Genomic DNA, 18,706 nt, shown 5'->3' with positions numbered 1-18,706 from the left:
TTAAAAAAAAATTTATTCATTGCATTTTATTTAAAAATCTAATTAATATCCAAATAAAAAATTAATTTTAAAATCTAACTTTTAAAATTATTGAAATTTTATTTTTTGAACATTTATTTTTTAGAGTTAAATAATTGTGTTTATTAATTTTAGACTAAGAAAATATATTTTAATTAAAAGAAAGAAGATTTATTTCACTTCAATAATTCAAAGTATTTGTGAAGTTAAATTTTAGCTCATTTAATAAAAACACATTTTAATTAGTAAATTTATAATTTATCTTTTAATTTTGGTTGAAAATGATTAAACATTAAAAAAAAACTTAATTTAATAATTAGAAAAACAGCATTAAAAGGTACTACTAATTTTTTTTAATCAAAGTTTATTAATCTAAATAATAACCTATTGCTTTCAAATTTGTTAATGAATTCCTTAATCACAGAAAGTAATATAGATCTAACTGAACTTCAAAGTTAGTAAAATACAGAATAAGATCTTTCAATTTTACAATCTTAATCGAAGCCCCCAAGTACAGTTTTTACTAACTAGCCTCGTAAATACCATGAGAAAAAGCATAAAAAACTTAAAACAGAGGATGATGATGAACCTTCATACATTTCGTTTTATAGATATCCAATTAAGTCATATGATGAATAAAAGAAAAGAAAACAATTGATCATCTTAGATAGTCCGTTAGATAAAATATCTCCTACAATAAATAATAAATACAACCATAAAAAAAAAAAGTTTAACAATAGTTTGAGAAGGAGTTTTACTCCACAAAGATCAGATACTCCATCCAAATCTATTGATCAATAAGATGAATAAAAAAATATTTTTTAAAGACTGTAAATTTCGAAGATAAGTAAGTTATTTGTGCTTAAAATAAGGTAACTCTCTCAAAAGTATAATTATCGTCATTTGAGAAAAGTTCAATTTGATTTAATTGGTGATGTAGCTACTTCAAAATTATATGAATCTTAGTAGGATATTAACATAGAATCATTTTCTTATAAAAGATAAATAGTAAGAAATTTTTATAAAATTGTATTCTTTTTGAACAAAAAGATTCCAAGTAATCCAGAATCTAAGCTTTTTTTTATTTGGAATATTATATTCTGTTTAAGTACTTTGATATATTTATTTTATCTTCCAATTTATTACAGCTTTAATTAGGAAATTGTATGGTTTAATCAAGTTATTATGATAATTTTTATCATAAAAATTATACTTAGTTTTATAAAAGGATACTATGAAAAAGGAGAGCTTGTTTAAGATACTGAAAAAATAGTAAGAAAATATATAAAGCTTTAATTTATGATAGATTTTGCAATAGTTATTTGCACTTTATCTAATTTTTTGCTTATCATATGCTATTTAAGATTACCTTATGTTCTAAAGATTATTAAGTAAATATTCTATTAGTTTTAGTTTATGCGTAAAAATGAATTTGTACAATAAATATTTTGTCTATTGCTTATTCTCTTTCTTTAGATATAAATTGGTGGCTCCTTATTCCACTATGTTGGGTAATCTCAAATTAGTATCAACCCTACTAACAATTGGCTATAAGCCTCAGATATAATAAATAATGAGTGGTATGAGAGATATTATATCAGTATTTATTTTGCTTTCACTACATTAATGAATGTAATATATGGTGATATTCATGCTTATAACTATGCAGAAAGATTTACTGTAATGATGATATGTCTTTGCTCATATATTTCTTTTGGCTATTTTATAACAGTAGTTGGTCTTTTACTTTAAGAATATGCAGCTTCTTTAGAAGAGTTTTACTAAAAAAGATAAAAAATAATGAATTATATGATATAAAGATCCATATCAAAGAAGAACTAAATAAAGGTAAAAAAAATTACAATTATTTTTTTTAATTTGTAAGAAAGTAAATTTGAAGGTGTGTGTATTAAACATTTTTTAATATATTTCTATTTTAAATGGTTTTACAAAAATTTAAATTAAATTTTTTTAAATTTCAAAATAATTTCCTTATTTTAATATTTTTTTTTAGATGATGCACTATTTAGAATATTTACTTAGAAAATCATAAAAAAATGATGAAGGATCAGTTAAATTATTAGAAGATGCCCCTTTAAGCTTGAGGAGATCTTTGTTTTAAGATTTTTTTGGAAAAATCCTCACTTCTAATAAATATATTCCAAACCATCTTAGCCATAGCTTCATAAATGAACTATCATAATCTATGGAAGAAGTTATTATTCAACCTGGAAAGCAATTTGTTTAAGAAGGTGAAATGCAATCAAAAGTTTACTTTTTAATTAAAGGATAAGTTGATATATTTATTACATCTAGAAAATAAGAGTGTGTGCTCTAAAAATATACTACAAAAGGTAAATTTTAATGGTCTCTACTAATTTAATTTTAAATATAATTTATTAATTAGGTGTAGATATTTGCTTAAAGAGTGCTTTTACAAATTAACCTATATCGTATTCAGTAAAAAGTAGCTCAGAATAGCTAACACTAGCTTATTTTGAGATGGAGAAATTCCTTGAATTAATAAAGTAATATCCTGAAGATTATGAGTCATTTTGCTAATGGAGAGATGAATTAATACTTAAAGAGCATTAACTAACTTTTAAATGCAAATCATGCAAAAACATAGACCATGAGCTTGATGAGTGCCCTCTAATCAATCTTAGATTACCGAAACAAAAAATAATTAACTAGAATTTTTTTGAAGAGACTTAAGAAAGATTTTATATTGAAAGAAAAAAACGTATTTTCAAAGCAAGACCATAAAAAGGTTAGGTTAACTTAAAACTAAAACAATATCGAATTTTCTTAACAAAGGCAGTAATTCCATAGATGAGTTAAGACGTGGAAAATTTATTGCAAATGAGCGATGAGAATTTTTATAAGATTATGCCACCAATAAAAATAGTTAATTGTGATGAAAATATGATGTATGAATTCTCCTCTGATTAAGTAAGTAAAGGGATTGATGGAATTTAATAAGATTTAATAGTTGAAACTTAAATTTAAAAAAGGGTTTCACTAGAAAAAATTGATGAAAATAGTTAAAGTTCTTCATCTTCTTCAGAAACCACTTCATCATCAGATGAATCAATAGATGAATCATTAGATGATAAACCAAGAAATTATACTCCCTAAAGAAGCAAATAGTTAATCAAAGATAGTCATCCTGAGAGAGTTAAATCTTCGAGATTGCATTAAAATAAGCAAAATAGAATTAGAGAAAGACTTGGAATATAGAAAAATGTAGGACTGTTAACGAAATAAAAGCAGCATCTAATCAATATGAATTCTTTAATCGAATAAAAGAAGAAAATCAATAATGATCCTCTAAAATAAAATGTACCAATTTAAGGATTGAAAAAGAGAACCGATAAAATCAGCAGCCTTTACACTAAGATACTCTTTAGAGAATAGTAAAAATAGAAAAGGTTAAAGTATTTGTAGTTCTTGTGGGCATAAAAATAAAATTAGAAGCCTTCATATTTAGACAGGAGAAATAGTTAATCTTAAATATCAACAATTAAAATTGATAAATATGCCTATGATATAGAATTTAATTAACTAAAATAAAGAAACATTAACTAAAATTTATTTTAATTTGATTTTGAAAAAATTGAGACTTTTAAAAGATATAATCCTTACTATAATTATGATAAAGTTATAGGTAGATATAATCTAATTTAAAAGTAAATTAACTTTTTTAATAATAAAAAGAAATCTCCATAGCAAAAAAACTATAAAAAATTACACTTATTTTTTGAGAATTGATTGAATAGAAATCATTGGAGTTTAATTTATTATTTCTAAAATAATTTGTTACAAATTGTATTCCCTCAATCAAATGTCATCAAATTGAAAAAAAATAAAAAATTTTTAATTTAATTTTGAAAAAATAAATTTTCTTACTCAATAATTAATTAAAATTATTCCACTTAAATAGTTGTATGATATATATTTAAAGATAAAATGATGTATATTATATTTAAAGTAATATTAATATAATTATTTGTTTTAAAAAAAAAATTATAATTAATTTAAATTATTTCATAAAATTGCAATATTTTTTAAGCTAATTTATTAGAAGAGTTAGTTAAATTAAAAAATATATAAATTTTATCAATATAAATATATTAATTAAAAATAAATCAATTTTTAAGCAATTCATCGATCACAGGTTTAATTTAATATCTTTATCTTTGTGGAATAAAATGAAAAAGGTTAGAATTATCATCAAGTAAAACTGTTCTTTCAACATTTTAGTTATTATTTTAATTGTTAAAAATAAAGTTATTTCTAAGCTTTGCCATATCTTACTTTTTACTGATGAATTTTTTAAGATCTAAATGAGAACTAAACTCAGGCTTTTAATTAACAATTTAAAAATCTTCTTCTACTTATAAAATGGAGTCATTATGATTTTAAGTATACTTTGTTTAACTCATAATTGAATCATTAGCTACGTTTTTATATTACTGATTATTGTAAATCTGTTACTTTTATTCGAATTGTGATTATGTATTTTCGAGATTTCTAAAATTTGATAATACTATTTGTGATCTTTTATATGTTAAATTTGTGCTATTACTAATACTAGATTACTTAAGTTTTGTATTTGCTAAAATTTTATCATTTTTTACGCAGTACAAATGTATGGTTTTAATAAGAGTTATTATGGAAATTAAAAAATAGAAACACAATAAGATTATTGTAAATGAGAGGATTGCCAAGCAAATATTTGTTTATGAGGTAGCATTTTAATCAGATGTATTTACTAGTATTAATACTAAGATATTAATTAATAATATAATACTTTCACAAATTAAATAGCAAATCAAATGATATCTGCTTTTAAAAGGTTTTGATATAATCAAGTAAACAATAAAGAGGAAATTAAAAGCAAATATCAGTGAAGATTGTAAAACAGGATCATCGTAAGAAGTTACTTGGATAATTGAATTTATGGTTTTATTTAGGATAAGAACAAAAATAAAAATTCTTTTTAAAAATGTCTCATGAGATAAGTATTCTTCTAAGATCCAATACGATTTTTTAATTTCTTAAATATTTTAATTTAGCACTTCTTCGTATTCAGGTACTATTTGCAGTGGTATAACACTCTATTCTTTTAAATTAAGTTTCTAGACTTTACTTTTTATTACATTTTGGCTTACTTCTTAAGACTTAATAGTATTAGATGAAGGGAAAGCATTCGTTTGAGCTTAACTAATTATTTTGGTTGCAAAAGTATTTTTAAATATTCCTTTAATTTCTAAAAGATAAAGAAGATAAGCTAAAAACCCAATTTAATATAAAAAGACAAAGATAGAATAGATTGAGCTAAACCCATCTAAGCTTGTCTCAAAGTTAAAAATTTCAAACTAAAAGAAGATAAGAAGTGATAACTCTTAATAAGTTATTATAAAAAATACTGTAGGAAGTGATTTATAGAGCAAATTTTTTAACTTAGATTTCCAAACTTAGTCTTAATTTGCTTTGATAAAAGAAGCCAAAAAACTTAAAATCCAAAGTAGAGCAGTAATAACAATTATAGGGATAGAGTTTATAGCAAAATATGGAGTTTTTTAATTTTAATAGAACTTACTGTTTCCATTAATTTGCAACTATGATTTAGAAACTCCAGTATCATATTCTGATAGCATGATATCTCTTTAACTATTTTAAAGGTTTCTTAAGTTATTTTTTGTAAGAGGCGTGTTTTTCTGAGTTGGGCCAATACTATTTAATGAAAATATATTGCTTATGTGAGATAAATATAAAATATGCATGTTTTCATCTAAACCCATTTTAGACTAATAGTTAACATAAGTTATATAGCTTAATTATTAGGTTATTTCTAAATATCCAAAGAATGTAATTGGATTACTTGCTAAAGTAGCTATTAATAAAATTAAACAATAAATCTAAAGTATCAAATTAAATAATAATTATTACATAAAATCACAGTAGTTGCTATTGAAGAAGCATATAATGCTGTATTGGATCCTTTGATTGAAGACTGAGCAGATGATAAATCGCAAAATGCCTATCCATTATCTGAATATGATGGAGGACAAATACATGCTCCAATAGAGGTAAAATAAAAATTAGAGAGTTATCTGTTGGCTGCACATGTAACACAAGAAGTGTATTTCTAATCAACACATGTAGCACAAGAATAATTGCAGTCAGTTGTAACTACTATTGTTTAAACACCATTATATAAACAAGATTAGTTATTAGAACTTAGAGAGTATCCTGCTCTACATTTATTGCATGTTGTTGAATTAATGCACTCTACGCAGTTATCCAAACAATCAATACATTCATTATAATTAGAATAAGTTCCTTTCTGACAAGGCAAACATTGGTTACTTTTTAAGTAATATCCTGGCCAACATTGAGTACATGAGTTTGGAGAGTAAGATTAGCTGCACATAAAACAGGAAGGATCACATACTATTTTGCATAATTTTAGTCTAGAGTCATAAACATATCCATTTATGCATGAAAGACAATATGAAGAGACTCCCAAGCAAGAGGAACATCCTGTGCTACAGATAATTTAGCATGTTTTATAATTTGGATTATTTGGATTAATAGGTTATAATTAATATCCTGCTATGCAAGATTAGCAGTTATCTATAGTGTCACTGCATGAAATACATTAAGGCAGACAGCTCACACATTAATTGCTAGAGTTTAGAACATATCTTGGTGTTCTACAAGTCAAACAGGCGTTAGGATTTAATGGCTATGAGCAAGTTAGGCAAGAAGGATCGCAGTTTGGTTTGCATAAGTTTGTCCCGTCTGATTGAGGAACAAGAGAGTAGTTTTGTAAACATGAAGAACAGTTAGTAGATGAGCCATTACATGTTTTGCAAGGGAAACTACAAAATATACATTTTTTTGAAGAAGAATCAAACCATGAATCAGAGTAACAGGAGGTACAAGCATTTTCATTATAAGGGATTGAACAAGTTTAGCATGTTCTACTGCAATTACTAGGGAGACATTGAGAAGAGATAGCATCAAATTAGTAGTTGGGCTAACATGAGGTACATTATGTTGGATTAGTGCATTAAAAACATTCACTTTTGCAAGGAAAACATTTACCACTGTTAGAATCTAAAAGCTACAAATATAGACCATCAATGCATGTTTAACAATACTGATTATTTTTAGGTAATTTACAGGTCAGGCAAGTTGAATCACACTAAGGGAGACATTAGTTTTAAAGTGTCGGTGTTACTACTGGTCTTGGGCTTAAATAATAATCAGTGTTACAAGAAAGGCAATTTGTAGGATCACTCACACAAGTAGAGCATGGTGATTAGCATGGTAAGCAAGAACCTGTTGTGCCTGTACCTGAGAGGAAAAAACCAGGATTGCAAGATAAGCAAGAGTTACTATTTAAAGGTGATTAGCATGTCTTACAAGAAGAATGACAATTAGGGATACAAACATTTCCATAAAGGGAGTAATTTGCAACACAAGAAGTGCAAATAGTTGTACTACCTTAACAATTGCTGCAAGGAAAAAGACAAGCAATACACTGTTTAACTAAGCTAGTTGGAGTCATAGTAATAGAAAGATAATAACCTTGATTACATTAAGTGCAAGTATTTGAATCAGAAGGGTCGATACAAGTTTAGCAATTATTTCCACAGTTCGGTACACAAGTATTAGCTTGCAAAACATAGTTAGTAACACAAGAAGTGCAAAAAGTAGCTGAACCAGTACAATTTTAGCATGGAGATGAGCATTAAATACATTTTTAAATATTAGTTCCAGGAGAACTTGGATTAGATGTTACTTACAAGAAATAATTAGGATTACAAGCTGTGCAAGCAATTTAAGATTGAGGTACTGAGCATTAATTTGGAGCACAAGAGACATCACAAATAGGAAGGCATTAGTTAGTAGCTGGATTTAGTTAATAGTTTGGTATACAACTCAAGCAAGTATTTGCAGAAGAACATAAATTACAAGGAGAAGGACACTATACACATACTTATAAAAGTGTATCTAAGTAATACCCATTGTAGCAACTTAAACATTTAAATTAATATTAATCCACACATGTTCTACAATTTGCACTGCAATTAAAAACACAAACGCCATTAACGGTATTATAATTAGGCTAGCATGTAATGCAATTTTCAGGCATATCTTGACATTTTATACAGTTTGCTCCACATTATTAACAAGAAGTTGTATTAATAGGTTAGAAGTAATTTGGTTAACATTGTTAACAAGCATTACTATTATTTGGCTAGGTGCATTTAGAGCAGCTTGGATCACAAGCCAAAACGCACTAAGTTCCTTGTAAAGTATATTAATTAATACAAGATTTGCATATGGTACCAGAGGTTTAATCACAAGTTTTGCAAGGTGACTAGCATGGAGTGCAATTACCAGAATTTAAGAAGTATCCATCTTAGCAAGCTGTGCAAGATGCCATATTTAAAGGCAATGTACATGTTGCACAGTTTAAAGCGCAAATAGGTTTACATGTACTTCCTATTAATTAATAATTTGCAATACATGAAGTACAGTATGAGGATAAAGATACACATGTCTAACAAAATGAGGTTGTGGAATCACAAGGTTTGCATTATTAAAAACTATTGAGATAAAATCCATTTTTGCAGCTTGTGCAATTATTAGGATTTTAAGGGATAGAACATGTTAAGCAAGTAGAATCACAGTTAGTAGGAAAGCATTAAGATCCTATTAGATTGTAATTTGTGATACATGAATTACAATTTGTGCTCGAAGCTTAGCAAGTGCTGCAAGGAGCAGAGCAAGGCTAGCATTAAGACTAACTGTTTAAATAATATCCTGGAGGACAGCTTAAGCATGCATTCGAATTGTATGGCTAAGAGCATGTGAGACAAGATCTATCACAAATTGGATTACAAACAGTTCCACTGAGCTGATAATTAAGTACACAATCTAAGCATTACTATGTTGTATTTATAATTACACACCTTTTGCAGTTATTTAAGCAAGGTGTACACGAATTAGGAGCTTAACCAGTTAAGGCATATCCTATTTGGCATGTAATACATTTTGTTGGATCTAAGCCAGCGGAACATGTCTAGCATATTGGATGGCATTAAAACTAACATTAATTTGTTAAAGTGTTTAGGTAGCTTCCGTTTGGACAAGAAGTGCAATAATTGCTTTAACCAGAGCATGAAAAGCAATTAGAATTACATTTTTAGCAAATTAAATTATTAAGGAAATAACCTGTGGAGCATGTTAAACATTATTTAGTTGGATTCAATTAAGAAGTTAAGCAATTATAGAGAGGATCTGGAGCAGGGCTTAATGCAACACATGAGTTACTACTATTTAAGGTATATGAAAAAACACAATCAGTGCATACAGTAGCACTAGTGCAGCTAGTACAATTAGTAGGACATTAAGAGCATTTAGGTGTTGCTGTAGAAGTATCATAATAATAACCTGTAAAACATTGGTTACATGTAGTAGTATCAGAGCAAGTAGAGCACTTGGAAATACATATAGGATAGCAATACCCATTAACTAAATTATAAGAAGGTATGCATGATGTACAATTAGTAGAGGTTCCGCTGCATGAGCTACAAGGACTTTAGCATCTTAAACATTATCCTAAATTTAAGTAAGAATTAGATTAGCAAGTTAAACACTGAGAAGGATCTGCAGGTGATGAACATGTTAAGCATGAGGAATGACAATTAGGACTACATGTTTAGCTAACACTATTGTAAGTATAATTACTAATACAATTTAAGCAAGTAACTTAACTTGAGCATTTTAAACAAGGTGCTTGGCATTATAGGCAAGAATATCCTTAAAGGTAGTAACCATCAATACATTAAAAACATTAATTTACACTATTTCCAAAGCATTTTAAGCAAGCACTGTTGCAAATTAATTAGCATTTAGATCCTGAAACATCTAAAACATAAGGATAATTACATGTTAGGCAGACATTAGAGCTTGAGCAAGTTCTACAAGACTGATCACATTATTTACAAGTTTTGGAAATTGAATCTATATAATATCCATCAGGACAACTTTATAAACAGGTCTTTAAAAATTTTTAAAATTAAATATTTTCGTTTGATAAAATAAAATTTATTTTAAAAAAATAATTATTTATTAGGAATAAAATGAATATCAAATTTTTATAATTGGATCATATTAGTTAGTATTATTATATAAAAAATTTATAAATGATTTTTTAGGTAATTTAATTTAATAATGATATTTTGTTTACAGAAATAAAAAAAATATATTTATGTTTAATTTTACATTATTCGGGTTAGCATATAAATTGGTGGGGCAACTAGCTACACATTAAGTACCATTCCAGTAAGGTGTTGATGAAGAACAAGAACGTGAACAATCAACATCAGCGTAGTAGTCTGAACAAACACAGTTATTCTTTATCAAAAAATTATAAAGTAAAATAATTTTAATTTAAATAAAAAATATACCCTTATACAAAACCCATTCATACTACAATTATTCGGACAACGCGATGGTTAAAGACAGAAATTTTTATAGTTATTAGGACAAGCAAGAGATCCGCCTGTTTGATCTGGGAGATTAGATGTAAAATCATGTAAATTTACAGTCTAACCTTATGTGTTTAAAGTACAGATAGGTATTAGTTATTAGTTTGGTAAAAGTCTTATAAAAATTGTTTTAAAATCTGATGAGCATGCCATTTCATGACACCTTGCATTAGGAAGAGTAGATGTTTATAAATATTGTACAGCACTAGAACTAAAGCATTTAGAGGTATTGCCTCCAATTTGTCTAGTAGAAGTATCAGTAGAAGCATTTTCACATAGATTAGATTTATTTACTTGTGTTATTACACATCCAGGATCTACAAAGCTATCTGCAGTATTTTACCCTATCCCTTAACCATAAAAATCACATTGCTGGCCTCCACCATAATTAAATTCAGGATATGAAGATGGGGGTTAACAAACTTTGCTCAAAAAATTACAGCCTTCATTCTATCCAAAAATAATATCATCCAAAAAATTAAAATCTATAAGACTAAAGTAACCCATATCCTTCAAAAGAGAACCCGTAAATATGCTAAAAACAGAATTTCCATCTAGGATATTAGCAGTTAAAGCTTCGTTATAAAGTATTGTTCTCTCGAAATCTAACCTTGCATTAGGAATAGATAGGTTTTCTTGATTTTCTAACTGCATGCCTTATGCTGTATTGCAATTATAGTAATCCTGAGCAGTTTTAGTAATGAAAGGAGTTTATAAAAACAAAGTATTTGTAAAACCTCTAAGAATAACAGAATAGATAACACTTTGCTAAACACCTACTGTTCCATAACTGCTTTAAGGGGTAGATGTAGATATCGGGTTTATCCAGTACTATAATTAATCTAAGCGAAAACCAAAAATACGAATAATTTCCTATGTTGACATTTTAAAATGCTATTTGAAATCATAGCTATTATTTAAAGGCAGAGGTATAAGTATTGCTATGTTAAATGTCAAAAGTCCTAATATAGGTCTTTACGTAGTAGAATCTCTTTAGCAAGTATCTATTGTTTTGAAAATTAAAGAGTTTGTTAAAAATCTTATAAAATTTAAACCTAAAATTTGTAAGCTAATTTTTTTTACTCACATGAATTATTTAACTTAATAATGAAGCTAGGTACTTAAAAAAGATTTTTACCTGAAGATGTAAGAAAAGCACTTGTAGGCAAATTTACAAAATTGACCATAACTACAATGTTGATGTTATTAAATGTTTAAGTGGGAGAAGGTGTATAAGTTCCGCAACTAGCTGTTGTTATACTACTAATAGTAGAATCACTGTAAATTAGTTTAGATAGATAAAATGAGCTCATTTTTGTTACACTTTACAAGTATGTACTTATATTACTCGTTAATCCATTTGTACCTATGTTAGAACCTAATATCCCAGTATAGTCAAATTATATTTTGTAAGGATAATTTGTGCCTTATAAATTTCTTTTGCCAAATTATTCTCTTTTGATGTAGTCATCTAATTTGGAATCATATTATTTTAAATAATTTTAATAGTGTTGAGCTCTATCGCCCTATATTTCTTAACCTTGAACAACCCAAACAAAACCTATAAATATTAAAGCCTCCGCTAACAACTTCATTAAAATTTATGAGCTCTTTGTTTTTAAATTAAAGAAAATGATCTATTTATTTTTAACTAAACAATATTGATAAGAGTTTATATAAAAATTGAAATCTATCTAATTTTTTTACCAATTAAATAATTTTTAATTAATAAATAGTACTATACAGTTATTGGATTTTCGTATGTATAATAATAATCTTTTTAATATATAAAAGCAAAGCAAATTTTAAAAATGAATATCAACTAATTGTAAAAAGTTCTGAACTTTAAATGTGTTAATCATATTGTTTATATAGGTTAAGGGCTTGTTCTTATTAAAGGAAATTTAAATAAATAATTTTCTAAAGATAAAATTACCTTTTAAAAAGTTATTGATCGAAATTAGATTTTGTAATGAGCATAATACAAAAATACTTTTTAACAAAAAATTAAATTTTTACCAGAAATAGCTTTAATTAATTGACATTATCCTTTGGATATTTAGATTACTCTCTATATTTATAATAATTATTTTTGGAATACTAACAAAATTAAAATTCAATAGAATTAGTTATATTGATAATGATTTATTTCTTTTGATTCTTCTTATGTTGTTGATTAATCTGCTTTAATTAAAAAATCTTTGTCATTTGATTATTTTGTTATAAATTTATATCTGTATTTATTTTTTTTGGTAAACTAGAATTATTCTAACTATTTATTATCAAGAAAAGTTAAAATGATTTTAAGTGAAATTAAAGATTAAATAAAAATTACTTAGCAAAATGTAAAATCTCATCCTAAGTGTTTAAAGTCCATAACATAATTCTCAAGTGTTAAAGTAATTGTATAATCCCAGTAAAACTTTGATATCTAAATTGAAAAGGTAAGAGAAGTTCTCCCTAATTAGAATGTGAAACATCTTATTTAATACAGATTTAATAGAAAAAATATGAAAGTAGATACTTTTATTAATATGCTTAATTGCTTAGAGGTACTTTCAGAGAATAAGCATTTTTTAAAAATGCAGTTTTACCACTTTTCTAAAGATAGTGATTATATTTTAATTTTATTCGAAGATTTCGGATAAAATATGTAGGATTTGATCTCTAGAAGCAATTTTTCAATAGGAGAAAAGCATGCAAAGACATCTTTTAGGGATATTGCGAAATCTTTATTTTTAGTGGATTCAGTATATAATGGAACTCATAACTTAAACCTTGATTTCATTCTACTTCCAATGAATATCTACATTGACATAGATAGCGATTCACAAAGAGCTCGTGCTAAAGTTATTCCTTTTGACTTTTTAGGTTAAAAAAATGAGCTAGATGTAAACGAAATGCCTAAAAATATAATTCTTTCACCAGAAATGTTAAATGTACTTCACTCACAAGTAAGCAATACTTATTATTATAAATTATTTTAGAGAAATAATGATATTCTATTCAATTTAAATAGACTTCAGAATAGCCACTTGAGTTATAAATGAAAAAAAGTAATTCATATGTTTTAGGTTTAGCTTATTTACAATTGCTTAGAGGTAAAAAGGTGCTAGGGTAATCAGAAAGAGAAAAAGAATTGGGAAATTTACCTTCTGTTTAGAAAGAAGGTCCAAATGATGAAATTATAAAAGATAATTTAGAAAAACTTATTGTAAAAGGTAAAAAAAATGGATTAATATTGATACTAGAACAGTGTCTACACTATAATTTAGGAGAAAGAATAGGATATGCAGATCTTTATACAATGTGTAAAAATCCTATTCTCTTCCTGAAGCATAAATAAATAATAGGGCAATTAAAATCTAGCTAAAGATTGTTTGCTTAATAAACAAAATCATATCAAGAAGCATTTAAAAATGCCCTTGATGAAATTTAAAGTATCTTATAAGAATCAAATGGAGATATTTAGTTCATTAATTAACAATTCAGCACTATTAAATAAGAGTTTGAAAGCATAGAAGTTCCTTCATTTTCAGATGGAGATGAAATCTCTTCATGTAGTTAGTTATTGAATTATTTTAATTATTTATATAAATTATTGTTTTAAAACTTCAATATATAATTTTAAATGATTTTATTTAAAAGATCAAAAGCAATTTGAGCCAAATATGAATGACGGTTTCAGCTCAAATAATATATCAGATAAAAGTAAGGGGTTAGATATTGATAAGAAAACTTAAGTTGAAAGTGTTTTAGAAAAAGATTTATCTATTTCTTACAACACTTATAAATAAAATGATGAAATAAATAAAACAAAAAGAATTGATTCATCTTAATATGATAATTAGAGATTAGGAACTTCAATAGTATATTTTTAATTTAATATATTAAAATAAATATGAAGTTTTTTTTTATTTTTAAGATTAAGGTAAGAAGAATTAAGGATCAAGATTTTTATAATCCTTACGGAATAGGTACTAACAATCATAAAATAATAGACTATGCGAAGCCTAAAGAAAAATAGCTATTAAACTAGTATTAATCTATTGTTGATGGAGAAGTAGTTGGTATATATTCAGTTCTGGCAGTAAACGACTATCTTATAGCTACAGGAGGAGATGATTCTTCAATCAGAATATGGAATATGGATGACAATAAAAAAGAATGTATTTAAGTATTAATTGGGCATAGTAACTCAATACATTCCTTATGTTTACTGATACCAAGCAAAGTGATTGCATCTGGAAGTTCTGGAGAAAATGCCTCTATAAAAATATGGAATATTTCTGATGGAGCATGCATAAAAACTCTAAAAGGTAACTTAATAAAATGAGAAATAAAATTGAAAAATATTATAAATAATTAGGTCACACTGATACAATAAGCTCTATATGTAAAACTTCAAATGAATTAATAGTAAGTGGAAGCTATGATAGCACTATAAAAGTATGGAGATGGAGCACAGGTAAATGTGAAAAAACATTAAAATAACATCATTTCGCAATTTTAACTGTTTGTGTTATTGACGAGAATACAATAGCTTCTGGATCAGATGATTGCACTATAATGATTTGGGACATAAGAAAAGGGACTATGCTTTTAGACATTTAAGGTAATTTATTTCATAAGTTATTATTCAATATTAAAATAATCATTTCTTTAAAATTTAAGGTCATAACTCTTGGGTCTAAAATTTGACTTATATAAAAAAATATAATTAACTTGTAAGCTGTAGTGGAGATGGCACAGTCAGGTTATGGAACAGAAATGGTTAATAAGAATATATTTTTTCAGATCATAATGGATAAGTTAATAGTGTTGTCTATATAGAAGGAAAAGATTTATTAGTATCAGTTGGTGCAGATCAAAAGATAAATATTTATAAATTGTCATCAAGGCAACTAAAATAGAGTGTAGAAAAGGCTCATAAAGATAGTATACTAAACGCAACTTATTTAAATAACAGTATTGTTACTACTGGAATAGACAGTATGATTACTATTTGGTAAATTGCTTAGAATTAATAAGAAAGAGATCAAAGCTCACACAACAATTAATTAAATGAACCTTAGAAATTAATTGCTCCTCTTTCTATAGATAAGCCCAATATTTAAAGTATTTCAAATAATGAAGATTCTGTATGACTATTTTTTATAATTAGAAATAAAATAATCAAAAATAAAATGGATTAAAATTTCACAATTAATTTTTTGTAAGCAATTAAATGGAAGTATTTTTATAAATAAATAATAATAAAATGGTGTCTTCTATTTTATGTTTCAAAATTTTTTTTAGATTTTATAATTTAAATCTTAAAATGTGGGTTTTTTCATACAAAAATAGTTAAGTATACTTTATTTTTAGCTAATTAGCTAATTGATTTTTAATACATTTAAATTTTATCAATGAGTAATTAAATATTACTGATAAAGATTAAACAAACAAATATATAAGTAAGCAAACAAGTAAACAAAATAATTTTTAAGTTAAAAATGAAATGTTTATTTACACCTAATAATATTGACTTAAAAATAAAGTTATCATTTCTTTTTGGTTAATAAATATTAACATTTTTTAGATTATATAATTTAAATCTGAAAATGTGAGCTATTTCCTACAAAAATCATTCAGTTTCCTTTTTTTTGAATTAATTAACTAATTAATTTTTAATACATTTAAATTACATCAGTTAGTGAAAGTTTTTTTAAAAAAATTAAATATTATTGATAGAGATAAACCAAACAAACTAGCTAATAAACAGTAAAAAAAAAAACTAACAAACAAAAAAAAACAAAAATAATAGTCACAATACAAAAAAATTAACTATGAAAATAGATTATAATATCATTATATGCTATGTTATATTTTCAAAGATATCATGCTAGTGCTTGAATGGGGAAATTTATAATATATTGTCTTAATAGTGCTTGAAATGTTCTAGCAATTGCTAACAATGCTTTAATACTAATGAAGATAACTGTATAAAATGTCAAACTGGCACCTTTAATAGTATGTAAAATAACATTTAATGTACTTAAACTTGTGTATAAGGTTATATAAATACACAAAACTAATAATGCGTTTAATGCTTAGTCGAAGGATGTATCTAATGTGATGCTAGTTAAAATTGCTTAAAATGTGATGTTAATTTATAACTTAGTTAAGAAAATAATAAGTGTATTCTATAATAAAACTTTTGTGAATCAAATGCGGAGTTTATTGAGTCCCCTTTTACACAAAGTTAATGCTAAAAAATATGCTCCTCTTTCGCTTATTAAAATTTTGAAACTCATCAATGCGAGTAAATACAATAGTGCCCATATTTTGAAAGTAGTTTTAATAATTTCAATTAAAGAATATTGTAAGTTAACTCATTTTTAGGTAATTAATACTTTATTAGAGGTAATTAATGCTAATTTGCACTAGCCAACTAAAATTTAGAGATAATCAATTCAAATATTCTACAAAATTTAATTAATTTTGAAGAATTATACATGCAACATGGGGTAGAAGTTAATTAAAAAAGTTTTATAATAGGGAATTATGGTGGGTGCTTAGCAAATAAGAGCTTAGTTATTGTGAATTTCGCTACATTCTAAACTGTTTATTCAGAGACAGGGTTTTAGAATGATCTTAATGTAGGATATATTGACATTAATAACTAAATTATAATTTTAACAAGCACTAATTACAACCAAATAATTGTTTTTGATGGAATTAGTTCACAAGTAAGTAAGCTGCCAATAGATTAATCTCCACCAAATATACTATTTTAAATTTAAAATGAATAAAATATTACCTATTATATTATAGATACTTAGTTGAAGGTAATAAGAGAATTATTTTTTTTTAGACATATTTTAAATAAATTTTGTTAAAAATAAATAATAGGAAATATTGTTAAATGAAGATAGATCCTTAATAATAAAAAATAGTATTTTAGATCTCACTTTATCATCTTTTTTTGTCTATTAAAGATAAAAAAAGGATTTTTTAATAACTATTTCTGGATCTGTTTACACTGAATAATATATTATTCAAAAAATTGTTTTTGAAAATAATTAAGCATCATTTTATTAAATAAAGCAAGTTCCTCTTTATAATTATGCTGTATTTTATAGCTTGAATATAAATTCGATTATAGAATACAATTAAATAGATTGCATCTTAAAAATTTCAATTTTAGACTCAAATTCAGAATAAATTATTAAACAGTTCAACATAACTTCACAGGAATTAAATTAGATTAATATCTTTGAAAACTAATGGGATAATAGCACATATATTTTTTATATTTAAAATAAACTAATATAATTCATTAATATGACAGATTATTTAAGAATAATAGCATAAGATGGAGAAATATAAATCAAAATTGAACAATTAGCGAAAACAGTTGATACTCCTTTTATTACTGAGTTATCAACTTTGACAACTGTAATATTTTACTAGAACAATATATTAGACATATTCATGTCTCAAATTTTATAAACTAATTCCTATAATTATGAATAGATTAGAGTGCAATACAATTTATCAGATAGTACATTTTAAATAAAATATTTTTATAATAATTAATACCAAAAATTATATTATGTAAATAATTTGATGGTTAATTAAAACTAATTAATGTTTAGCATTGATAATAGTCAATAAAATAATTAATTTTATATATTTGATGGTAACCAAGTCTATGCTTCGTAATCTTTAAGATTTTTTAAAGTTCAATTTTATTTGCAAAGTATATAAAAAATTCCAAGATTTAACACCAGGTAAATTTAATATTAAGTCTAATAAGATTTCTAAAATTATGACAACCTTTAATTAGTAGGCAATAAATATCTTATTTTAAGTAAAGAAATAAACTCAACAGTTTATGAATACGTTTTCAGCATATCTAACAATCAATTACTTGTTAACTATACCTATAGCAAAACTTATTTTTTTAGTTCAATCTACTATCTCTAAAAGTGGGACATACTTTTAGTCTAAAATGTTCCTCAAATTTATAATCTGAAAACACAGTTAGAATTCATAAATAATCAAAATAATTATTATTTTTCTTTAGATAATTTTATTATTTTAAATGAGGACTAAATAATCTACTTAAC

The 18,706-nt window shown here is 25.4% G+C and overlaps 5 protein-coding genes across 5 annotated transcripts; 4 read left to right on the top strand and 1 right to left on the bottom strand. All coding sequences in view use genetic code 6, as the record gives it.

Moving 5' to 3' along the window:
- Positions 1-321: 321 nt before the first annotated feature.
- Positions 322-3,805, top strand: TTHERM_00826810 (cyclic nucleotide-binding domain protein). Its single transcript, XM_001031328.2, has 3 exons — positions 322-1,866; positions 2,033-2,372; positions 2,426-3,805. Exons 1-3 carry the CDS (start codon positions 424-426, stop codon positions 3,787-3,789), a joined length of 3,147 nt encoding a protein of 1,048 aa, XP_001031328.2. The 5' UTR covers positions 322-423; the 3' UTR covers positions 3,790-3,805.
- Positions 3,806-4,166: 361 nt separating this feature from the next.
- TTHERM_00826790 (leishmanolysin family protein) lies at positions 4,167-12,187 on the bottom strand (the record flags this gene model as incomplete). The annotated part of the gene is made up of 5 exons (XM_001031326.2): positions 4,167-5,917; positions 5,974-10,102; positions 10,327-10,458; positions 10,512-11,596; positions 11,731-12,187. The coding sequence occupies 5 exons, from the start codon at positions 12,185-12,187 to the stop codon at positions 4,167-4,169; spliced, it is 7,554 nt and encodes a 2,517-aa protein (XP_001031326.2).
- Positions 12,188-12,889: 702 nt separating this feature from the next.
- TTHERM_00826780 (WD domain, G-beta repeat protein) lies at positions 12,890-15,739 on the top strand (the record flags this gene model as incomplete). Its single annotated transcript, XM_001031325.2, has 6 exons — positions 12,890-13,546; positions 13,612-14,152; positions 14,241-14,461; positions 14,518-14,911; positions 14,962-15,207; positions 15,267-15,739. The coding sequence occupies 6 exons, from the start codon at positions 12,890-12,892 to the stop codon at positions 15,737-15,739; spliced, it is 2,532 nt and encodes an 843-aa protein (XP_001031325.2).
- An 823-nt stretch (positions 15,740-16,562) lies between these two features.
- Positions 16,563-17,177, top strand: TTHERM_000826775 (hypothetical protein; the record flags this gene model as incomplete). The annotated part of the gene is made up of 1 exon (XM_012797790.1): positions 16,563-17,177. One exon carries the CDS (start codon positions 16,563-16,565, stop codon positions 17,175-17,177), a length of 615 nt encoding a protein of 204 aa, XP_012653244.1.
- Positions 17,178-17,306: 129 nt separating this feature from the next.
- Positions 17,307-18,238, top strand: TTHERM_000826773 (hypothetical protein; the record flags this gene model as incomplete). Its single annotated transcript, XM_012797789.1, has 4 exons — positions 17,307-17,327; positions 17,417-17,422; positions 17,487-18,070; positions 18,136-18,238. 4 exons carry the CDS (start codon positions 17,307-17,309, stop codon positions 18,236-18,238), a joined length of 714 nt encoding a protein of 237 aa, XP_012653243.1.
- Positions 18,239-18,706: the final 468 nt, after the last annotated feature.

Source organism: Tetrahymena thermophila (genome assembly GCF_000189635.1).
Source record: "Tetrahymena thermophila SB210 genomic scaffold scf_8254637, whole genome shotgun sequence".
NCBI lineage: Eukaryota > Ciliophora > Oligohymenophorea > Hymenostomatida > Tetrahymenidae > Tetrahymena > Tetrahymena thermophila.
This window is presented reverse-complemented; position numbering and strand designations above follow the sequence as displayed.